This window comes from Sesamum indicum, linkage group LG3 (assembly GCF_026168435.1).
Source record: "Sesamum indicum cultivar Baizhima isolate 11 linkage group LG3, ASM2616843v1, whole genome shotgun sequence".
Classification (NCBI taxonomy): domain Eukaryota; kingdom Viridiplantae; phylum Streptophyta; class Magnoliopsida; order Lamiales; family Pedaliaceae; genus Sesamum; species Sesamum indicum.
In genome coordinates this window covers 6,074,823-6,099,581 of record NC_142659.1, presented here as the reverse complement: position 1 = coordinate 6,099,581, position 24,759 = coordinate 6,074,823, and the positions used below count along the sequence as shown (strand labels likewise).

Sequence of the window (24,759 nt, the reverse complement as noted above, 5' to 3'; positions counted from 1 at the left end):
ACTCGAACCAGTCAGCTCCGACCCGTTTACCTACTTGAAGACCCAGGCAACGCCAGCTGTCTGATCGCGGAGGTAAGCTAGCCGGATAAGGCCACGTGGCCCTTTCTACAATATCCGGTTAAGCCCTATAAATACCCCGAAACACCATATTACGAAGTAATTAATACTAATCCTTTTCGATCCACGCCTTTAATTGCACACATTTACCTCGACCAACCTAAATTGAGCGTCGGGGGGTCGTTGTCGGGGACGTGCTCGACGAGCTCACTTTGCTTGTCTTATTCTCAGGAACCCAACACTTGATCTTAGTGGAGTTAGTTAGCCGTTATGATGTCGCTCATTCAGGTCGTTGATTTCGAGTAAGATCAGATAGGTTCAGTATAAATTTTTAAATATTAATATTGATTTCAGATGCTTTTAATTACTCTGAAAGTTTTCAAAAAATAAAAATAATAAGATGGAACGCAATGAAAATAGTTTTATGCGGGTTCCATCTTGGAATATTTCAATTGTTAATACATTACAATTCTTTGGTTTCGAAATATATAATTGCACGCACCCATAATTTAAATTTAGCGACTTTTTATTATATTTTTTAACAAATAAATAATTTTGGGCATGTAAAGTGGATTAAATTTATATGTTAGTAGATAAATTATTAAATTTTTTACGTGCCATAATAATTAATTGGTGGCCTCTACTATAAGTCCTAGGAGGATAACAAATCATAAATGCATTTAAATCAATAAATGCAGCTAAATACTGTTAGCCACCACGAGAATAAATACGTCTATTTATAACATCGTCGTTGTCGCATTTATTATTATTACCTATGTTTTCAAGAATCAATAATTCACATATCCAATAAACAAGGATATTTTTATATTATTGTGTACTTACATCCTATGTTCTACAATATTTAGGTTAAAAATTAATGATTGGTTGCTGATTTTATTAATGATTGATTGTTTATAATATATTATTTATTTATATTCGATATCATTAATGTGATATATAATATATTTGAATATTAATTTTGCTAAAAGAAAAAACGGAAAGAAATAGAGCGTGCTATATAATTATTGTCTATGCATTCAAATTACAATTATTTAGGCAAACGATCAGACGGATTTATAGTATTTTTGTTTTTTAACGAGGTTTCAATTGAATCATTAAAATTGTATATAAATTACTAATGTTCAGACGATAACATTACCTAGCAGCTTCAGTTTTTATAATAACAATACGTACATTTTAATTTTTTTTTTATAATTTTAAGAAATTAATAAGTTATTTTTTAGTACAATGTAATATTTTGGTGTCGAGACTCGAATTTTACGCTTTCGTACCATTGTCATTTCAATTTAATGATTTCTCTTTAAAAATACAAAAAATAAAAAATAAGTGATTAGTTTTACGTGCCACATAAATTAGTGGGCTCTATTATTATAAGCGGATGATGTTTCATAAATGCATTTAAACCAATAATTGCATTTAAATAAATACGTCCATTTATAACCTCGTCCACATATTAATAACTTACCTATGTTTTTAATAAGTTTTATATTGTCTCGTATTTAAATTGTATTTACTTGCAATAATTTATCTAAAGTGCAAAATAATCATTTTTGCCAGTTATAATTCATTGTGGGACATATTTAATTATTTTTATTGGAATCATGGACTTTGATGGGTATCTAGTAAAATATGTTGGGAAATGTCAAAAATACCCTTCATAAGGGTATTACCGTCTTTTCGCTATAGATCTGCACCTCCTATGTCGGACGGGTTGGAGAGGACCCGATCCAGATCCACCTCCGCCTTTGAAGACCCGGACAATAGTAGCCGTCCGATCATGGACGTCTGCCAGCAGGATAAGTCCACGTGGCCCAGTCAACAGTATCCAGCTGTGCTCTATAAATAGATCCAGATGACATAGTTAGAGGTAACTATTACATGTTCTTTGAGATCGAACTTTGTGATCACAAACTTTTCTCGATCAACCTAACTTGAGCGTTGGAGGGTCGTTGTCGGAGAAGTGCCCGACGAGCTCATTGTTCTTGTTTTATTTTCAGGGACCCAATACTTGGTCTTGGAGGGGTTAGCAATCTGTGACGAGATCGCACATCAAGATCGCTGAATTTGTGCAAGATCAGACTTACATGATAAAATATTATTCATTTATCGTAACATATCTCCGACTTTATTTATTTAACCATATATAGGCCTTAATTTTTAAAAATTTGAAAATCTCAACGCAATTTAAAATAATATATTTGATCAGTTTTGACTAATTACTCATTTGAGTTTTTTTTAAATTAATAAAATAAATATAATTTAAACTGCAAGATTTATCGAGTGTATTTCAATCATTAATGTTTATAATGTAAGAGAAGATACGGACATTCGTTCACTGGAAAAAGAAGAGGGTTATTGTTTTAAGTGCATAACATGTTATATTAGATGCAATTACTCTAATATATATATATATATATTTTCGTAGATCAATTAAATAAATAATCTATATTTTATTATTAAGGAAGAACATATATCTCATTTTCTTGTTTTTATTTATTTAAACTGTGATTAAAAAATTATGAATTTTTTGGAAATTATTTAAAAGGAAATTAACCACTACGTTAATTTAAAGATTTTAAAAAGTGATGATTAATATGGTTTTATTTTTTTTTTGAAAAATAATATATGGTGAGTAGCTATAGATTTATTGATTTTTCATCAATTCATAATTTATTTAATTTCAAGAATTACGATCACATGTTCTTAGAACGCAGCTGATAGAATTGTTGATGATTGCGTTACATTCGACAGCAAACACAACAATGGCGACGATCAAGAAATCAGCGGTGTTATATCACTACCCGTGCCCTGACGGCGCTTTCGCCGCTTTGGCTGCGCACCTCTACTTCTCTCACTCTCGGGCGGCAACAACTCCTCCAGTTCTCTTCTTTCCGAACACCGTCTACTCGCCGCTCAGGTAAGCATTTCTTCAAACAGGTTCTATGCAACTTTATGTTTATGTTTGCCGGTATGTTTCTGTGGGGCACTTATAGTGTTTGTTATATATTGCAGAGCGGATGATTTACCCCTAAATGAAATTGACAATGTTTACCTTCTGGATTTCGTGGGGCCGCCGGGTTTCATTCAGCAGCTCTCTCCCAAAGTTGAAAGGCAGTTCTTTTTTTGTTACACTTCTTTATGGAAGTAGTTTATTGGGTATTTTTAAATGATTCTGCTTTTATGATGTGAATTGAAGCTCAGGGTCAAGTGCTTTTAGTGGGTTTAGCTCATTCTTTTATTTCTTATATGTGTAGGATCTTTATGTTGGGTCTAACTAATATTTGATTTTTTGCTATTCGTTTGTTACACCTTTATGTTCAGCAAATGTGAGAAGCTAGTAGCGGTTGATGAATAGATTCCCACTAGCCCACAAAAGCAAAAGAAAGAAAAGAAGTCTTGATTCTTATTATGGAATTTATATTAGAGTTTCAGCATTCTTTTGCATTTTTGGTTATTTCTTTCTTTGATTTGCAATATAGGGTTGTGGTCTTAGATCATCACAAGACTGCACTAGAGATGTTGGGTTCGGGGATGTCAACTAGTGGAAAGGTGATTAAAGTAATTGATATGGAGAGGAGTGGAGCTACTATAGCTTATGATTATTTCAAAGAGAAACTCTTTGGTGGGGACATCAACAGTAGAGAAAATGGTGTGATTGGTGAGTTTCAGAGAGTGAGGAGACTATTTGAATATATTGAGGATGGAGATCTGTGGAGGTGGCGCCTTCCTAATAGTAAAGCATTTAGCAGCGGATTGAAGGATTTGAACCTTGAATTTGATGTCATATCGAACCCCACCTTGTTCCAACAGGTACCTTCTGTGCAACATATGCCGTTCATAATTTGGTAACTACACTTACATAAATAGTTCCAAAAATGAATTAGTTGCATCTCGCGGTGCAAAACCTTTAAAATTTAAACTACCTCATGCATGAAAATGATGGTGGAATGATTATGAAAGAGTTGCGAGGAGCCGAGGACTCAAACTAATGACGCTGAAACTTTGACATGTCAAGTTGCTAGTCACCAAAATAATTCCTGTTTTCAAAAGTTTTGATGATTTCTTCCTGAACATACCGTCAATTCAGCAAACTTAACATGTATGCATAAGTGGAGGGGCAGAATTGGATGTTCTTTTTTGGTTTCAAGTATTTGTTTCTTAGTTTGCATGCTTCACAATGTTATATTGCTGTTGTCTAAGTAATTAGATATTCAAGATATTCGAGTATAGCTGCCTGGACTTCTATAATTAGTTGAATGTTAAAGCACTTTTGATCAACATTGCTATTTGACTCATGCATGTTTTATAATAAATCATAATATTCACTAACGTGCTATCATGGCCATCTGTATGAGTTGGCCTTCTGAATCTGTGGCCGAAGCTTGCAGTTCCTAATTGATTTTAGTACTGATCACTGATACAGAATACCCAAACTCTATTTTGCGTGTTTTCAATTTCTTTTCTTTTTAAGGCTTTTCTGCTTAAAATTGGCATAATTTCAGTTGCTCTCGTTAAAACTTGACTCAGTAGTAAGTCAAGGTATGTCAAGTTTGGCACGCAAACAGACAATTATAGAGGAGGTTCTGGAGCAGTCATACGAAATTGCACTTGGCAGTGGAGCTTTTGGACATTGCCTGGTACATTTGGCAACCATCACTTTTTGACTGCTTTCTCTACATTTACTTGAGCTGTTTTCTGTAAGAAATGTTTATTAGTAAAGTTTTTTCTTCCAGTGAATTCACCTGCTATCTTAAATTTCTACATGATTGTTTCTTTTATTATAACTCCACTGCATGTTAGTCTAGTAGACTGGGCTCTCAATGACTCTTACTGCATATGTATAATATCCTGTTCATTGTGCTGAGCCTGGGGGTGGACACTTGGAAATTGCATTGGTTGAAGTGTAAGTGTTTATGTTGTTGAAAACTAAAGAAGGTTTTTGCTAGAAAGTATTCATTTTCTTTGAATAGTTAATAGGAGTTTCTAAAGGAGAGGCCAGTAGAAATGCATGGACTGTTTTGTTTCTGTAAGCCGATAAGACTACATCTTTGGACATCATGATAAGTTAGATAATTGATTGTCCATTGAGGAATGGCGGTGAAGTGCATACTCTGTTTTCCAACTTATGCTTGAGGACAACAACTAGTGGACATGTTAGTTGACCAGATGTTGCCAGTATCCTGAAAATAATTCTGAGATGGGAGATGGAATCGCAAATCTGGTGTTACCACTAGTACCGCCTCGAAATTGTGGATCTGCAGTTTGCGACGGAGGACAACTTGTTGATGTGCTTGCAAACATTATTATTTTTGCTCTTACTTTTTTGAGTTATCAGAGCTCAAGGGTCCGTAGGCTGCTAGGAAGGATTGCTGATTGAAGATAAGATGAAGGAGCTCTCGGTGTCGTTTAATTTATTTAAAGCGTGAAAGAAGAGCAACGCAATTTGGTCCTTTTTCTTGCACTGGTTGAAGGAGTCTGTTCCTAACTGTTAAAATGCTTAAAGTTATTTCCAAATTGACATATATGTCTTGAATTCAACATGGGAGGTCTTTATAAATTTCCATGAATTTCCTCTCCTCAGAAATTCGGACAACATAGTGTGTTGACGCACAGTCAATGTTCTTCTGAGGGCAAAGGATCCTTATAACTGAAAGATATTAATGCTGAGAATCTAATCATGTCTAATTTAGAAGATTAGTTGAATTTCTATCACATAATCGATTTTGGCTCCTGTATGTTGCACAAAAAGAATATAGAAACTGGGTCAATTGATCTGTTTTACATGTAAACTTTGAACAGATAACTGGGGCTGGGAAAAGAAAAATAAACTAATTGCTGCAGTAAGACCTCAGCTGGGGGAGGATCCTGGCCTGCATATCATTAAATTACTCCACCAAGCCTTCGACCTTTTCACTAAGATTATCATGACCCTGAGAGTAAGGATTGTAGACGGAAAACTGCCCAATTGGATAACAGGTCTGTGGAAGGTGCGGGAATCCACATGATGAGGGAGATCAATGCACTTAAATGTGCAACTAAGGCAACGAGACGGCGGCCATTGCTCGATATAAGTCTAAAAGGGAGGAGAAAAAATGATGACACATTTACCACTGTCCCCTCCTTGTCAGCTTCACATGAACTATCTGAGTAATCTTCGTCATATCCTTGATCTCCTAATCGTATCAATTTTGGTTGCTGTGGTAACTTACATTCTGATGTGTTGTGTTATTTAGAAACTTTTTAGTACTGGGAGGTTATATAACTGTCATAATGTCTTTTTGTGCCAATAATTCATATATTTGGCATTTGAGTTCATTAATAGTTTGCTTGATTACGTTGACATTACATCACTTATATGCCTATTTTCCCCATTATGTAGGCTGTCAATGCAGATGCTGTATATGAGTTAAGGAGCGAGCTTGGGCATCAGTTAGCAAATAAAAGCATCAAGATGAACTTGAGGTTTTTAGTTACTTGATTTCTACACTTCAATCACATGCTATTTCTTTCCTATGGGGTTCCTTTTCTCTTCCCTTCCTCCTCTCTTTTTGGACACCCTTACTTTTTATGAAGTCGTCTTGAGGAAAACATAATGCAAATTGTTAATCTTGCAAATGGAAGAAATGTCCATATCTACAAAATCTGCACTTCGAAATTCTGCAAACAATTTGAAACTTGCTCATCTTTTCCATCATCGTTATGCTTATTACATTAGGGGCATTGGAGCTGTTGTGTACAGCGTACCTGAGCTTGATAATGACCAACTATTAAAAATTAGCCTAAGGAGCATCAGTGATGAGGACACTACACCCATATCACAGGTCATTCTGCTTTCTGAACTATTGTATTTCTCCTTGAGAGAATATATATAATAATCAATGGAAGCTAACTTTAACATATGATCAAATTTTATGCAGGAATATGGAGGTGGAGGCCACCGGAATGCAAGCTCATTCATGATAAACAATGCAGAATTTCAAAGGTGGAAGGTTTCTCTTAATAACTCAATCTAGGTGTAGCCCCCTCAATTTTCGTCACTAACCATTAGAATCTAGATGAAGCCCACCAGGGGTGGGGGTCCTTAACCTTTTAAATTATCTGATATGCCTCTTTTTGACTGTACACATAATAAAACTGCTGATTCTGTATTTATTCATACATGTCATCTCTGGTCAACAAAATATTTACCACTGTCAAATTGTTGCTTGTTTGTATTCACGGTTTCTTTTGTGCTACTTAAATTGCTATTTCTCCATATTCTGCTTCCAAGGTGAATCTGTGCATTACTGGTATTTCCTATCTACCTCCATTTAGTACAGAAGAACACATGTGCATATGAACTCTTTTAAGGCTCATAGGCGACACCAAGAGTGTGTTTACTGTTTAATATGGAGGAAGCTTTTGGTTAGGAGCACTGAATTACTTGATTTCATTGTTTGACACTGGTGCACTTGATGTGTAGGGTTAGTGATTCATATACATCAATCTGTTCTTCCTTGGTGCATTGCTACAGTTACTTTATGCTGTTGTATGTTTGGCTTAATCAATTTGCTAAGACATGTCCAATTTTGTTAAGATAGCAGTGAGCTCCATTTTGTGATTGGTACAAACTGATAAAAATATATGAAAAAAATCAAAATACTTGAGTTGATTCAGTAAAGTCCATTCAAACTCGATTTGGTTATCTATCAGACTAAGCTTTAACCATTATTTATCTCACTCTGTAGACTTCGGATCAGAACTTTAGTAGTTGTAGACTTCTTGGACAAATGAGAAGTGACAGCTGAAATCAGAGTGTTTGAGAATATGGACCCCTACCCAGACAACATGTTACAAAATGCAATTTTCCCAGAATTTGTTGTAAATTGAAGACTAAGTTTGGTCAACACAGTAATGAACACAATCTTGTCTTAAAGAGGAACAACCAACTAGTAATGAGGCCACAACAATTAAACTCCCACTGAAGGGAATAAAAGCCCTTTATTCCACTAGTCAAACCCAATAAAGAAACCTCAATAAAGAGGCCCAAAACCAAATCTGCAGAGCCATAAACATAACCTGGCTGTACAGAAATACATCACCAAGAACAATAAATAAAAAGAAAAAGATTGAAAATCTAAGTACAATTAGAGATATTGATGATGATCAGAGTAATGCATAAACAAGACATTAATCCTTAAATTAAATGATACCCCATGTATTTATATATATATATATTTGATGTTATTAATATTAATCAGCCTTTGATAATGATTAGTCCCTTGTCTTTTTATTAGTCTGTGAATGCCAGTTGAGACACCTCTTCACCACCAAAAGCTGTGCTGGATGAACACCAAACATCATCTGTAATGAACTGCATCCATGATTCGTCCTTGTCATCTTTGTCTTCTTGATCTTCCATACAAATGTTGGAAGATGATGCCAAGGGGAAGTCGGGCGACATTGTTTCGTGCTCGTGGGCAACCCCTTGAGTGTAATCGAGCAACGATATATTGCTCGACTGCCCTTGATCTTCCACCTCGGTGCACAGCCCATTTTTCTTGAAAACGCGACACAATGCATAGGAATCCTGTAATAATTAAGCCAAAGAATGATTAATTAGTTTAATATTTAGGACTTAGGATTATTGTAAGTTGAAGACAAGTAGATTCTTGATTTCATTTTTTGGATTTGAGGGGAAGAAAAGTGTAGAGGGTGAATCTTGGATTTGTGAGATCTGATGACAACAAAAGCTGGCTTGGTTTAGATATTTTTATCAGTCAAGAATTTGGGCTGTTTATTAAAGTGAAAAAAGTGAGTTAAAGAAGAGAAGAAGAAGAAGAGGCAGATTTGTTAAAAGGCAATCTTGTGGTTTCTGTAAAATGGTTCCAAGTACAAAGAAATCTTTCTTCTCTTCTCTTCCATATGTATATATCATCCCATGCAAATCAAACCCTCAAACTTTATATCATCACTCACATTAATCTTTTCAAACTGTACCACAAAACATAGATTACTCTCTCTCTCTCTCTCTCTCTCTCTCTAAAACACACACACACACACCAGGAAGAAACACAAGGGCAGCTATGGATTTGGCTTATTCAGATAGGTGGGGAGAATAAAGTGAAAAGTGGCCGACACCTTCTTACAAAATGAAAGTGAAGGGATGCTACTTTTAGTTTAACATTATATGATATAAAATCAAGAACAAATTATTTGCTGCAAGAATCTGTGCTAGATCAGGTCCTCCATGCCTAATAATATATATAATATATACACACACACATATATGATTATCAATATATGTGTTGATGCCAAAAAAAGAAAAAAGAAAAGAAAATGATGATTGTGGGGGTGGGGTGATAAGATGATCATGAGATTCAGTCGTATGTAAGAATTGTACTTTTGTCTCATTATTGAAAGACAAAGTGAAGCTAAACTTTGTCACTCAAGAGATCTAAGACCTGTGCAAGAAAAGAATAACATGTCAGCAATTATTTCCCCTTTTCTTTTATGTTAATTATAAATTACAATAAAATATGATCAATTATTAAGAATCATCCTATGATATATATATATATATATATATATATACCTATACAGTAGCAGTATTAGTATTATATAAGAAAGGGAGATAAAGCTGGATCATTATGTGTGACAAAAATAGCACACTTTGCCATGCATGCCATGCACTTCACGTTCTATATACTCCTTACCAACTTCATTTCTTTGAAAGTAAACTGTCTCTATATAATATATACATATATCCCTATAATATATGCATGTATACAAAGAGATGGAGACAATATACATGGATCGGATTGAGTCGTCCATGCCCTCATTTTATTTATATATAATCTCATGTTTTGTAATAAAATTTGAAATTATGTGTGTGTGTTAAGAGGAAGATAAGAGGAGGGCAGAGAGCACATGATAAAGCACATATAGGGAGGGTGTTTGCTTTTTATCCATCCTTTAACAAGAGTAAAAAGAGATGATGGAAAAAATGGAGAGATAAATGCTTTTTTTTACAGCAAAATTATAAGGGTCTGGAAACTCGTGCTTTAAAGGTCAAATAGTGACATCTGTATCTATGACTAAAGATCATCACTTAGATCACCATTCTCTACCTCTACACTACATAAAGATCAAAAGTTAAAGAAACAAACACAAGAAAAGAATGAACACTACCTATCTACCTACAAATTATATAAAAAAAAATCTACATTTATAGAAAATTCTAACTCAAATTGGGATCAGTTAGATTTAAATTTTTTATATGTTAAATATAATACTTTTGTCGTGTCATTGGTATACAGCTTAGAGAAAGTGACCAACTGCATAGTAAGTAAATCACACTTGTTCTGTGATTGGTTTGATTTGACCGAACCTGGTTTGAGTTAAGATTTTTCATATATTTTTGTATATTGTTAAGCAGTTTGCTCATTAATTAACAAACTCTATTTATAGATATACTGATCATCATGATTTCTACTCTGATCAATGCCTTAATCAATGAATGAGTGCCTTGTTAGCCAAGATTTTTAATTAATTAAGTGTGATGATGAATTAACCTATATTTACAATGCAAGCCATCACTCACAAACTCTCTGCAATTCTTCCACAAAAGCAAGCATGATTGGATCAAGAGATGCCATCTTTCTAGTTTAAGAAACAGAAAGCCAAATTAAGAGGCTTTTATGCCACAGAATATGAAATGATAATCAAGAAAGCAATCAATGTGTGTGTGTGTGTGTGTTGGTGAAACGAAATCAGTCCAACCATACGGGCTACCTGGATACCAGAAGTGTCGTCGGAGTCTTTGTCATCCAGCCGATACTCATGCATGACCCAATCAGTTCTTATTCCCTGAGGTGCCCTTCCCCTATAGTACACCAGAGTTTTCTTCATTCCAATGGCGCGATTCTGACTAGTCACCCTCCTGTCTTTCCCTGTTGACTTCCAGTACCCGGCCCGGGTTGCCCTGTTCGTCCTGAATCCGTTCGGGTACTTACGGTCCCTCGGCCCAAAAAAGTACCACTCTGGATCCCTACTAGGCAGGAAAGATTTCTCTACAAACAAAAGAAAACATCACAATGTATGTATAATAAGCATTCATAACGATTATACATACATGCAGATCATCTCGTCTCTCCTCTAACAGCTTAAATGTTTAGACAGTATGCATGACCGTTTGCTGCATGCGGGCTTTATTACATTATAACATAATTCGAGGAAATTAAGGAACAAAACATCGATCTTTTATGTGTGCTAGAAGATATGTATATATATATAGTTGCAATAACATAACATATATGAAAGAAAAGAATACTACATTCTTGGATTATACGTAGATTTAATGTACTTAATTACCTGCTAATTCCCAAGGCTCACATTTGTAAAGATCAACTTCAGGGATGATATCGAGCTCGATTTCTTGGCCATGAATTTTCCTCTTGAGATAATAGTTGACCAGCTCTTCATCAGTGGGATGGAACCTGAAACCTGGAGGCAATCCCACTGGGGCCATGATCATATATAAACAAAACACACTTACTCTCTCGAACTGCAGCTGCCGTCGCCGCTATGTCTCAGCCACCAGCACCGCCGCAGCACTGCCCCGCTGTTGAGCCCTTTTAACAGTAATACTGAAGATGATCCCCAAACAGCATTATGTTGGCACTCATGATGTGCATTTATATAAAAGGATTCAAAGTCCCTTGTCTTTGAGTCATTTTTCACTTTAATTTTTCTCTTTTGCAGATTCTCAGAAACGTTTCTTGCAAGCCCTTTCTCCCCATATAAAACTATTACATTATATACTATATAAAACTTACAGCGGTACTGTTCCTTTTGACAATACTTGTAATGTTCTGTTCACCACAACCTCTCTCTTCTTATATTATTATCATCATTTTTAAAGAAACTTACACTTTAATCCCTCATGAAATTATTTTATATATATATTAGGGTTTAAAGCAAGAAATCATGAGATGGTCCAGGTTGGTAGTAGTTTATGTAGGATCATCACACTTTTTATTTGCTCTATTGCCCCTTTATGATATATTAACCACTGTGTCATACAATACTTGTGCGCGTATAATTGAATAGACGATGTATAATTTTAAAAATAATTAAAAACTAATATATGACCAAAAATATATCAAGTGATTAACATGACTGCGATGGAAATTAAATAAATATAATAGTATATTGGCAGTTAAATGATAATTATATTGATACAAATATTTAAGGGTATAACTGATAATTCAGAATCTGATATTGCGATGCCACAAACTATTAATTGTGAGTGAGAAATAGCTGAATTATTTTTTTTATATTACTTTAGATAATAAATGTTTGTCACGAATTTTATTTTTCTAGGGATCTAAATCAATGATCTTTAATTTCATAAAGATATATATAATTAGAATAAATATAGAGTAATATTAATTAATATATGCGTTTCCACGCTTCTAATGAATTTTGAAGCCAAAATTTCATAATTGAAGAATATTCTAGCCTTTGTATCACTTGAGATAGGCTTAATTTTAATTAATCATCAACCTAATTAAATAAGATACAGATTTAATTGTATATTTATCCTTAATTAATATACGTACGTGTTTGATTTCTACTTTAATTTGTTAAAACTATTAAAAAAAGAAAAGGATAATATTAACCACAAAACATCAAATGATGATATTAAAATAAATGGTTAAATACATTTTGCACCTCTAAATTATATTTTGGTCGCATTTACGCCCTTAAAGTATGAGAAGTAATAAGAAACATCCCTAACAAAATAGCTTAGCATTGATAGGAAAAAAATACCTTTCTCATATACCCCGTTATACTTTTTTTTTTTTTACTCTTTAAAATATGTTTTATTATCAAAACTACTTATAGTGATTCAAAATTTTACTCAAATTTTATTTTAATATAATATTAAAATTTATAACTTTTTATAAAATTATGTAATACAAAAAGATATTTATAAGCCTAATGTATTTTCCAAAGTAAATATTTTATATTAAAAAAGTACATGTAAATATATGCAAATACATAATGCATATAATATTATAGAAAAAGTATGTGATATAACTTATCAATTTTTATTCAATTACATGTCCACATAATAATGTATATCATATATATCATTACTAAAAAAATTATAAAATATTATATATTAATTATATCATATTGTACAATGTATATACATATATACATATATATGTGTGTGTGTTCGATGTAATATTTTAAAATATAATGATTATTTCTTTTTTAAAAAAATCAATATATATAACAACAGAAGCAAAAAATTATGTAAATCTTTTACCAATTATGTAAAAAATATAAGAATTATAAAATTATAGAGTTTATATGAATTCTATATTTTATAATAGAAATAATAAATTTTGGGTAGTATTTATTTTAAATATTTTTTTTAATAATTCAAATTATATTTAGGAGAATGATTGTGATGCACTTATATTGAGGGGTGTAAATAATAAGGGCATTATCGTCACAAAAAAATTTATCCATATTATGAGCGGCTATGTTGTTATATTTTAAAATTCCGGGGTGTAAATGCATTTTATGCATAGTTTAGGGGTGCAAAATGTATTTAACCCTAAAATAAACTTATTAAAGGGAAATGAGTTACTTTATTTAAGTTTGAACATGACTTTCTTATGGGAAGAAAAAAATAAGAAAGAATTATAATTTAGTCCTATAACTTAGGAGGAGGAGCATTTTGGTCTTACATAAATTGATTTTTACAAATTAGTTCTATAACTTTACAAATTTTAGTCTTTTTTTCGATCAATTTGATCAAAAAATTATGTGTTTGCATACGACCCAATTAAATTACAATTTTAGTCTTGTAACTTAGGGAGGTGTGGCAATTTTGATCATGCACGAATTGATTTATAGGATTAATTTGCTAATTAATCGGGTATGTGCAAGTCACATGCAATTTTTCTGCAAATTGATCGGAAAATGACCTGAATTGCTAAAATTTTAAAATTATAGAACTGAATTATAAAAATTAATTTTCACAGGACAAAAAGTGTCGCCCCTCTAAGTAGTAGGACTAAACTGCATTTCCCTAAAAAAATAATGTAAAATCATTTTACTAATATATGAAATATTAATAAAAAAAATTAAATAATTTTGATGGTATAATAATGAAAAAATGGGAATTAAGTGGTCACAAGAATATGTAGACATAGAAAATGACAAGGGATGATGATTTTGATCAACGGTTGATAAGTCACTTCATTTGGATTAATTGATTTGGAAAACTCAAAGGGTTCCTTTTGATGTTATTTCCCACAATCAAAATGCTTTTCACCAAACAAGAAAAGATAATCATTACAAACCAATTTTGATGTTTACACATTAAACATTTCATTTTAAATATTCAACATCAATAAATACTACTACATATATATAAATTTGAAATAATTAAGTATTATTTATTATATTATTTTTTTTTTGTAGAGAAAATGATAAAATAATTATAGTTTTATATATGTTTTATTTTTTTTAAATATTGTTATGGATTACCATATCCTATGCATTACTTATTTATTTTACCCACCCTTAATTTTTAAATATTTTTTTCAAAAAAATTAATAATGGTAAAATAGTAATGTCCACCTCACTGTCTATGAATATAATTATTTTTTATTTGAGGAGTATATGTAATATTTTCAAATAACAAAGAATTATTTAAAATTATACTAAATCTGAGGGGAGGAAAGATAGATGTAATAGAATTTGATTATATTTCCACACATTCCTTCATAAAAGCATTCATAAGATTATATTGGATTGGTAATTTTAAGAATGTTTGGTAGGTCTTATAATATTAGGACATATGATTTAGGATATATATATATATATATATATAGGTATTGAATATTAATTTTCAACCCCAAAACTGACCAACCATTATTCAATTGTTGGTTTATTGCACCAAATTGCGTGTGGAATAACTTTTTGATTGGCAAAATAACCTTTCATGTATGATGGAGCTTCTTGGTTTTTGCTTTTTTTTTTTTTTTCACCCTTTCAAAATTTTATATTCTTTTTTATTTTATTTTCTATTAATTGAGTTTTCTTTCTTTTCTTTTTCATTTTTAATGATCTTAATTAGCAATTTTCTATTATGCCCTTCTCCTCTCGTTTGACCTAACCATCGGATCATGGGCTCGTTGCCACTATTAACCTTAAGGGAGTTATTTGTAATTATGTCAGATTTAAAGATATTAAACGTAATTAATCCTTTCAACTCTACGTCATAACTAAACAACTTTAGTCCAAGTCCTAACATATAGACTTGAAAAACGTATTCCTTTTTATCTTTTGGAAGCACATTTTTCTAATATCCGTTTTAACTATCAAGTCTAATAATACACTAACCAAAAACACGGAAAAATTCCAAAGTACGATTTCATGTACATTTTTCTAACTTTACATCGATCCGATGCCAAAGAGGGGCAAAAAAGAAAAGGGCCAAACACGAATTACGTGTCATTGTCCTGTTTATTAAATATAGGTGATTTAAAATTTTCAAGTAGTTGGACGAGCAGCTATAGTACGCGTCTTAATGTACACATGCACACGTTTACAAGTCGTACGTGTCTTTTTCATTAATTAATTAAATGCCCCACGATTATACGATACAATTTTATTTTATCTTGAAAATGCGACTTTAAAGACTATTATGGAGAGGAGGAGGTTGATGAAGAGTTAGTTATGTTGATGGTAACAATCAAGCTATCCAGACTGTCATTGTTATTGCCCCCACTGCCAAGGACTTTAAACTTGATGACCTCTTTATTCCCACAAACAGTGGACCACACACACATGGAAAATAATCAGAATCTAAGACATGGATTGGAGTTTCTAAATAGTGCACAAATTGTTGAGTAGTTCCATAAGGAATTAAGTTCTTGAACAGAAGTCAATACCCGAACCATACAGTATTTCTTGCTGTGTTTAGAAGGCCTAATTTCCAAGAAAATGGACTTACGTATGCCTTCTTCCTCACAGCAGGAAACGACGATGCCTGAACGGTGCGTTCTTGACTCCTATTTCGAGTGAATTCAAAAGGGTTTCTGAGAAAAGAAATTTGAAACAAAGTAATTACATGGTGAAAAGGTTGTTGTGAACTATAATGACACAGCAGGAGCAGCAGCAACAGAAGCAGGAGCAGGAGCAGGAGCAGGAGCAGGAGCATGCAGCATTAAGTCAGCTTCAGCTATTGATGATGAGCATTCAAATTCCCCAACTAACAAAGGATATGCATTTGCCTCTCCTGCCTTTCCTCCATTCAATGTCCATCTGTACGACTGTTTCCCAACGTAGGACTTTGAAAATCTTTGTTTTCTTGTCTTACGGAGGATGGATGAGCAGTCGTGGAGCATGCATGATCAGGACGTAGCGCAGTTCAAGGCGGATTTAATTTGGTGGATCGTGTTGCTGATGAGGTTGTTGACTGTTGTTATTGATTCAGGGCTCATTCTTGCTGTTGGCAGGTTGCTAACGAGTATTTGGAACACGACGGTTATTAGCGAACCTGAGGATCTATCGAGGTTTGAGCTGGTTGAGGCACCATCTCCTCCACTGGCTTGGAGATGGTCGGCCCGGCCGTCAGATGTGATTGTGAATCCTGATGGCAGCAATGGGATGTAAGAAGGGTCTTCGCCGCTCATTGCTATGTTGATGGCTGGTAAATCAATAGGGCAGTAGACGACGAGTGAGCCTGATGAGTCTATGCAGCTTTCTTGGAGTATCAACATGTTGTTTTGGCTAGTGTTTAATGCCTGTATTAAGAAGTCGCATTCATCACAAGAATTCATATAATTTTACATGTTGATTAGGACAATGAATTCTGAGAGCAAAATGAGGAAATAGCCTTACCCTGAGGACAGATATGCAGTTCCCTGGATGAGAACCATTTGCAATATGAGCTACTTCTTGAACTGGGTTCTGATTGGAGAGGACATCCCACTACAATTTCGGCGATAACAAGTTAAAATAATGAAACCATCAGCCAGATTCAGTAAAGTTCAAACTGCAATGTCTCAGACAGATTTTCGTTACCTGAGGCCGACTCCTCTCGTCCTTGAAAAAGTTGAAGACATTCTGCGGAGGAACCGGGAGCCATATTGTAGCTGCTGCACTAAGGACCACACCGTTAGGCTGGCCAGGATCGATGATTCTGTGGACTGTTGCTCGCACTTCAAATTCATTCAGTCCCGAAAGTGTGGTCCATTGTTGGCCACTAGCGGGGTTAATGCTCGAGCAGAAGTTGTTGACCATTCTCTGAGCAAGTTTCATCATGCTTCTTTTGCCTTCAAGTGAAGGAATCACTGCATAAACAGGAATTGTTACAATAATCAGAAACAAACATCCTTCAGTGAAACAAACTCGAAAGTATGTGAGGATTTTATTACCCCCGCCAAGGTCTCGTGTTGAGTTTGCAGTAACTATCAAACAAGCAAATCTTTCGGACATCCTTTGAAGAGTTGAAAGCCACCGTTCAGCCCCAAAGGCTAATCCACTATGAATAAGGTCTCTATAAAGCCTGTGGATCGGGGCCTTATCTTCTACTTCCCAATGTTCCACCCAAGTGACCTAATGAAAACTAGAATCAGAACCGATTACTAGAGTTAAGAGGCATAAATTACAAGCGTCTGAATTTGTCCTCACAACCTTTGAGTAACCATTAGGCATTTCTTGTATCAAGCATCCAGAAGGAAGCCTGTGGGCTTTACATGGAGAAGAAAAATGGCTGCCTTGATGAGGGATGTCATAGGAAACATCGACAATCGCCCACGAGCCCTGTTCGATCTGCTGACAGAAACGGAGGAAATAGAGTTGCCTCGTCGGTACCAAGGCCGACAGCACCTGCAACTCCTCATACATCTGCCACAGAGAGTGAGAATTTGTCAACAAACAAACAGAACTAACGCCAACAAACATACATATAAACAATTCATTACCAACTGCAAAGTGCCACTTTGGCTTCCTAGCACTCCAGATGATATTACTTCAACAGTCCTCGCTCTTGCAACAATTGTAGGAAAAAACTCCACCCACTTACTCTGCCAGTCAAGGTACTCAGATAGTATGTTAAGAATCATAAAGGCAAAAAACTCATTCAGAGTACAACAACACACAAAACAAGAGAACTAACCGCGTCCAAGAACATCTCGACCAATCCCAAACCGTGAATTATCACGACACCTGAATCTCTCGAAGCCTCATTACGAATACTGGGATTTTTCAAGTGACTATTAGGCCTCGGGAAAATCCTATCGTAGCTTTCAAGATTGAGTATTTCCCTGCCATCACCTGCTGATTTCATCCACAGCGGTTCATTGCTCTGCAAGAGCCTAATCAACTCATCCATGGCGTTGGCCGCAATATCGGCCATGAGGGACTTGTCCATGTCTGAAATGCTCATCGAAGGGAAGGCTAAGTTTGGAATTACACTAGTCGAACTCCCAGGTAGAAGATCAAGATCAAGAGAAGGGCCGGGAATTCCATGCCCACCAAAGCTAGCCATGGATAAATCCAATGAAGAGACATGAATGGGCTGAACTGGTGGGAGTTGGGATATAGGCCTGCCTATGTACTTAGCAGCAATGCTAGAAACTCTGTCCAGCTGACAACATAGAAATGAAAGCAAAACAATTGACTAAGTTTTGTAGTAATATTCGACAAAATTAGAGTTGTTATGCAAGAATGGAGAATTAAAAAACCTCTTCTTTCAACTGGGCATTTTCCATCCTGAGTTTTTGCTCATCGAAGTAAGAATCCTCAGAGACTGGGGGGCCACCACAGGAGGGGCAGATCACATTCTTGAGAGCTTCTCTGATTGCTATGTTTTCACATCGAATTTTATCATTTTCTGCTCTAAGTGCACAGTTGTCTGCTCTCTCATGTTGTGCCTAAAACAAAGTAAGAGTCATAAAATGATAATTTTCAAGATTGAAATACAAGAAATTAAAGAAAACCCCTTTTCTTTTTAGGGGGAAAGAAAAGGAAATAACACCTTCATCTGAGTTCTCCGGTTTTGGAACCAAAATTTGATCTGCCGAGGATGCAAGGCTAACTCTCTGCTCAACAGATTTCTTGTCTTCTCATCTGGGTGGGGACACTCTTTGAACATCCTGATGAAAACACGCACACAACCACACACAAACCTCAGAATCATCGAAACCAGTTAAGCACCACTTTTTGCAAAAGGATTTAACCAAAACAAGAAAAAAGAGGAAACAAAAAATCTTTTCTGGGCCCAAATAAAACAAGTGATAAAATCTTTATCATCACTGTATATATGCATGGAGTCGAGCTTCAGTATATGTACACCCATAGAGAGTTAAAACTTACGCTTCAAGCCTCTGAATTTGGTGGGCAGTGTGCCGATGGTAGCGCTTTTTTCTCCGGTGAGGATCGGAGGCGTCCTGGTGGTCGCCGCCACTTGAGCCACCACCTCCACCGCTGCTGAACTCCATCATCACCGAGGATTTCACCACAAGAAAAAGCACTGCTGTATATAATTAATACTGTATTCAAGAACCTCCACAGGATTACGAGCTATTCCCATAATACAACAACTCTGACAACTACGCTTACTATAATAATAATCAAGAACACACACACACACACACCACCTCAATATTTTGAAGGTAAAATTAAAACAAAAGTAATAATTAGAAAGGAGGATGAAATTAAAATGAGCAAGAAAACACAGAAGAAGAAGAAAGAATATCTGGGATTTTGATATGGAAAATGATATGATGTTTTGGGAGTGGATTTCGAGCATGTGAAGTGAGTGATGAAGCATCTGTCAAGGCACTAGCCATGTTTTCATTTTTGGCAGTGTAGCTAAAGTAACGCCCTCCAACACACACACACACGCACATATATATATGTATATGTGTATGTGTATGTGTATGTATATATCACACTTTGAATGTATATCTGTGTATATATATCAGCAAGCGAGGTGGGGAGAGGAGGGGGGGGGGGGGAATGGAAATGAAGAGAAATCTTGGGAGGGTGGGAGGGGAAGGTGTGGTGTAATTAAGGGAGGCAAAGAAAGGAGAAGGAGAGAGGCAAAGCCAACGCCAACCCCAACCCGTAATAATAATAATAATACTACACTACACCTACACACACACACACACACACGCACACTCCCTACTCACTCACTGCTACACTTTCTGTGGTGTATACGGTATACGTATGTATACCACCACTGTATTTTCTGTGTGTACGGACGTGTGGGGGTGGTAAACTTGTAACCGACGGATTTATGGTTTTCTGATCACACGGTGAGAGAGAAAAAGGTTGTAATAAAGAGGGTGTGGGGTGGAATTCTTGTAAAACACTTTGAGGCCATTGTTTTTTACAATCTCTATTTTCTTGAATTTTTGACTCTTCGTTTTCAAGAGATGGGATGGAACCTTTTTTTTTTTTTTTTGCTTACAAAAATATTTGAACTTTATACTAATTAAATTAATAAGACTAATGGGGGGGGGGGGTTATATATTATACATTGCATGTATTCACATTTTTTTAAAATTTATTTCACTTACCAAAATTTGAAATATCATTTCTTGGAATTATTTGAAGGTTAATTAGTGCCTATTTTTTATTAATTTGCTTAATTATTTTCAAATTGCAATTACCATAATTTCTTAGGTAAAAGCAAAGTCCAAATGTAAGGTAAGTTATGTAAATAAATTAGCTTTTTCATTTTTTAAAAAACCTACATGCATTTATTTATATATATATATATATTAATAAAAAATAACTAGCCCACAACAAAAAAATTGCTATATAATAAATCACTTCTCTTAAAAGTCACATATAGAGGAAAAAAAATTACTCTTAAATTTAAAATTCAAAATTCATTATATATGTGGGTTTTTTTTATCGAATTTTATGTGATGTGTGAGTTATTATAATTTGTTTAGAGTTATATTAATTATTTGATGAATTGAGACTTATTATAATTTATTTTTTATTATTCTTAATACATTGATATATTGTAATGTCGAAAAAAATAAAAATTAAAATCCAATGTCGCCTTAATTTGTCATAATGATAGTGGGGAAAATATTTCTCTCTCTCATTTATTTGATTTTTAGAAAAGTAAAAAAAAAAAAAAGAAAAGAAAGAGAAAAAGGACAAGTTGTATTATATAATATTTATTGAGGGATACAAAATGATAACTCATGTGCCAGCCAGGTGCCAATGCCAAACACGTCACTACTCAAGTTAATGCCCGCCCGCCGGCCGGAGAAATCTCACCGCCGTCTGGACATTGTGTAATGACACATATGCCCTTCCCATTATGTTTTGTTACTTTTGCCATGTCTTTAATATTTACACACTTTTCAAGAATGAATGAATGAAAAAAAATATAAAGTTATAGAAAGTGTCAAACTTCCCACCTATTTCGGGTGCGACTCTTCAGCTGCCCATTGCTCCTTCACCTTTCACAATTTTTGCTCTACTTTTTAATGGTATTTGATGACGGGGTCCAACTGCACCACAATGTTATAATACGTTCACAAAAATTCTAAAATTATTGGTAAATTTTTCGTCAATTTATTACAACGTCAAGTCGTGATTCAGTATCATTTACATTCATCGATCATGAATGCAAAACATGTTTCGTAGGGTTATATTCGTCATCTTGCACAGACTCCCACTATGGTTCACGTTATAGTAAAAGATAGATTATGAGCAATCGTGAACGTAAAAATCAAAAAAACGTGTATTAATTAATTTGTAGCATAATTTAGATGACGAAATTGAAGTTTTATGCATGTGATTTGCATAATGCGCGAGTCTTTTGTTTGTTTTGATAATTATTATTAATTAATTATTAAGAAATATTGTGACTATGACATAAGTAATTATTGAAGAATTAGAATAATATATGCATGACTTTATTAAAAAAAAAGAATATTTGGTGGGATAAAGTTTAATAACATGAAAAGGTAGAGTACAGCATATAATTAAATTTTAATATGAGTGATGTAATTAATAATCCAATATTGGTGGTGGTGTAGTACCTATTAATCTTGTTAAAAATAATTGAATTTAATGATTCTATCAAGATTTAAATATTTGATTGGTTGTACATGAAATTAAAGGCAAATATGCACTTCAAAATTATATATATATATATATATATATATACAATCATCACAAAATTAATTAATTTTGATAAAGCTATTAATTTGCTAGGGTTTTAGTCACAATTATAATCATTTATACCATACCCTATCATACATTCTACAATTAAAAGATGAAAAAGATGTCCCATATTTATGTTTTTTCTAGGGTTATTCGTTTTATTTATTTATTATAATGTATTACGGTAATAATTCCGATAATTACATCGTCTTTATTTTCTTTTTCTTGATAAAAAAAATATATTATGTTATTTGAATTATGTATTCCAAAATTATTTTAAATAAAAAATCCACGTGTTGTAAAATTGATAAATACGTACAATATTTCGATTGTGGAATTAAAGGGCATTCGAAAAATTGTAATTTATTTATTTATTTATTTTTTAAAATTATAAAATCTCAATCATAAATCATTAATCAATAATGAATTAAAAAGGTGAGGAATTGGGATTATAAAGATAATCTCAAATTTACTCTTCATTGCTCTACTTTGTGAAATTTTATCCCAATAATAAATGTGGATTCAAATAAGCATTAATTATTTTTTTTATTTTTTAATTAAAGTCCACTTTTATGTAAAGAAATTGTATTTAGTAACAAATTAAATGTCCATTATTGGCTTGTAGGATGAGGTGTTAACTTTTATTAAATGATTGTTCTGCAATTTGGACAAATTCGTAAATACAACATTTATTCTTATTACTACCATTAATTTTTTTTTTTTTGAGTATTTGCTAAGTGATTAATGATCATAGTTTAAAAATTACAGTAAATTAATACTATTAATCATAATTAAAATAAAAAATTAATTTTTAACCACGATCAATCAATATTTTTCATGGTTTTTAGCTATAACTAAAACATTTGTCATGATTTTGACCATAGCTAAGTTTTGGTTACATTTGTAGGAACAACGGTCAATGGCTATTGCGAAGCCGTGATTAATTTGTATTTATCATGATTTTCTTCTTTTGTCTATAGCAATTAATAAAAAATTAATATTTTTTCTAGTGTAAGTATGGGGAAAAAAATATTTACCAGTTACTGAGACACAGTCGATACACATATTTAATTTAATTCTTATTATATTTATTTATAATTAAATGAAATAGAGATAAAATGAATAATGAATAAAGTGATGACGAAAAAATTAATTTTAAATGTATATAAATACAATATTATTGATCTAATTACTTAATCAGGAAGATAGTGATTTAGACTGAAATAATTATTAGAGCATTTTAGTCATTTTATATTTTAACTACCAAAAATAGTTATTCTGATTGACTACTTTATATATTCTTGATACATGTGAGTTTAGCACAAGTCCAAAGTTCTTGAATTTTGATGCTGGATTTGGGCTAATTGAGTAACAGAGCTTGAGAGAAAGGACCTACAAACAACATGTTAGCACTTTGATACTTAAGTTAATTTCAAATTTAAAAGTGAATAAATATAAAAATAAATTATAACGAGAAGTTGAAGTAGGAATAAGAATTCCGAAGTAAAGTATAACAAGAACACTAGTTGAGAAGTAGCAGAGAGATATCAAAAGAGTTTCCGGATTTTGGGAAGGTGATCTGTTGAGAGGTGTCGTCCATATTTATAGAGGAGGAGCCCCTCTCCATAAGGACTTTAGAGAGAGCTGCATATCCGAGAGGGAAGGCGGAAATCTAGGGATAAGACGTGGCCTTATCCCCTCCTTGAGCAGCACGTCTCTGGATGAGGGAGGATTCCATCTATGCGAAAACTCTTACTCTACCAAGAGTCCAACTTCTTGAGGGTATTTTCTTTCTGTCCAGTTGGTTTCGGGAAGAGTGTAGCAGGCCTTCGTAATAGGCCTCCTTTTTGGGCTGAATTTAGTTCTAGCAGGCTTCTTCCTTGGACAGACCCTAATATGGTGGGTTCCTTTCTTGGGCTGAGCCTAGCAGGCTCCCGTCTTGGGCTGAACCTAGCGGATTCTCCTCTTGGGTTGAGCCCGATATTTTCCAAATGGGCTGCCTTCTTCATGGGCCGATGGGCTTGCCTTGGGCTTGAAGTGTATCTTTGGGCCAAATTTTCTTGGGACACACCCATCAATTCTAATTATTCTGTTATTTTTAATTCCACCATAAATGTTTTAATTTTTATATTACTAGCCATCGTTGCACTCAATACTTGCACATATATATTTAGATAAATAAGCTAGACATTGGTAAAATAAAAATTGATATATAATTAAAAATAGATAAAAAAAAAGTGAAAGATAAATATGATAGTATATATATTAGCCGTTAAAAAATGGCGTTGACCATTTAAAATAGATACACAATTACATTGATATAATTGATATAAATATTTAAAAAATATAATTAATATTATTATATTTGATATAGTAGTATCAGAAATTGTCGATTTTGAGTAAACTCGGACTCTTTTTTTTTTTTTTTTTTAAATTTTAGTATAGACATTATAATCTTGAACCAATATT

The 24,759-nt window shown here is 33.6% G+C and overlaps 3 protein-coding genes across 6 annotated transcripts; 1 reads left to right on the top strand and 2 right to left on the bottom strand.

Annotated features, from left to right (window-relative positions):
- Positions 1-2,729: 2,729 nt before the first annotated feature.
- LOC105157340 (DHHA1 domain protein) lies at positions 2,730-7,333 on the top strand. The gene is made up of 7 exons (XM_011073738.3): positions 2,730-2,995; positions 3,091-3,189; positions 3,558-3,888; positions 4,581-4,715; positions 6,458-6,540; positions 6,794-6,899; positions 6,996-7,333. The coding sequence occupies exons 1-7, from the start codon at positions 2,808-2,810 to the stop codon at positions 7,089-7,091; spliced, it is 1,038 nt and encodes a 345-aa protein (XP_011072040.1). The 5' UTR covers positions 2,730-2,807; the 3' UTR covers positions 7,092-7,333.
- Positions 7,334-8,027: 694 nt separating this feature from the next.
- On the bottom strand, positions 8,028-11,593 carry NAC057 (NAC domain containing protein 57). Of its 3 annotated transcripts, none has more exons than XM_020692418.2 (3): positions 11,431-11,593; positions 10,849-11,129; positions 8,028-8,647 (listed from the first exon to the last, which is right to left on the bottom strand). In XM_020692418.2, exons 1-3 carry the CDS (start codon positions 11,591-11,593, stop codon positions 8,351-8,353), a joined length of 741 nt encoding a protein of 246 aa, XP_020548077.1. In that variant the 3' UTR covers positions 8,028-8,350. The 3 variants fall into 3 exon arrangements, with proteins under 3 accessions (XP_020548077.1, XP_011072043.2, XP_088734842.1); XM_011073741.3 differs by having other exon boundaries at positions 10,852-11,129; XM_088878716.1 differs by having other exon boundaries at positions 10,860-11,129.
- Positions 11,594-15,963: 4,370 nt separating this feature from the next.
- Positions 15,964-20,112, bottom strand: LOC105157339 (homeobox-leucine zipper protein HDG11). Of its 2 annotated transcripts, XM_011073737.3 has the most exons (10): positions 19,468-20,110; positions 19,130-19,247; positions 18,837-19,025; positions 18,269-18,739; positions 18,075-18,176; positions 17,785-17,997; positions 17,526-17,706; positions 17,173-17,441; positions 16,990-17,079; positions 15,964-16,892 (listed from the first exon to the last, which is right to left on the bottom strand). In XM_011073737.3, the coding sequence occupies exons 1-10, from the start codon at positions 19,593-19,595 to the stop codon at positions 16,500-16,502; spliced, it is 2,154 nt and encodes a 717-aa protein (XP_011072039.1). In that variant the 5' UTR covers positions 19,596-20,110; the 3' UTR covers positions 15,964-16,499. The 2 variants fall into 2 exon arrangements, with proteins under 2 accessions (XP_011072039.1, XP_088735338.1); XM_088879212.1 differs by having other exon boundaries at positions 17,173-17,706; positions 19,468-20,112.
- Positions 20,113-24,759: the final 4,647 nt, after the last annotated feature.

Bases quoted from the DNA above. Each gene is read 5' to 3' on its own strand.
- LOC105157340 (XM_011073738.3), top strand. From the start codon at position 2,808: ATGATTGCGTTACATTCGACAGCAAACACAACAATGGCGACGATCAAG. The intron at 3,190-3,557 runs GCAGTTCTTTTT...TTTGCAATATAG, and splicing joins CTCTCTCCCAAAGTTGAAAG to GGTTGTGGTCTTAGATCATC. The intron at 4,716-6,457 runs GTACATTTGGCA...CCCATTATGTAG, and splicing joins GAGCTTTTGGACATTGCCTG to GCTGTCAATGCAGATGCTGT.
- NAC057 (XM_020692418.2), bottom strand. From the start codon at position 11,593: ATGATCATGGCCCCAGTGGGATTGCCTCCAGGTTTCAGGTTCCATCCC. The intron at 11,130-11,430 runs GTAATTAAGTAC...TTTTGTTTGTAG, and splicing joins TGAGCCTTGGGAATTAGCAG to AGAAATCTTTCCTGCCTAGT. The intron at 8,648-10,848 runs GCCCGTATGGTT...TAATTATTACAG, and splicing joins ACACTTCTGGTATCCAGGTA to GATTCCTATGCATTGTGTCG.
- LOC105157339 (XM_088879212.1), bottom strand. From the start codon at position 19,595: ATGATGGAGTTCAGCAGCGGTGGAGGTGGTGGCTCAAGTGGCGGCGAC. The intron at 19,248-19,467 runs GTAAGTTTTAAC...TGTTTTCATCAG, and splicing joins CAAATTCAGAGGCTTGAAGC to GATGTTCAAAGAGTGTCCCC. The intron at 16,893-16,989 runs GTAAGGCTATTT...TTCTTAATACAG, and splicing joins ACTGCATATCTGTCCTCAGG to GCATTAAACACTAGCCAAAA.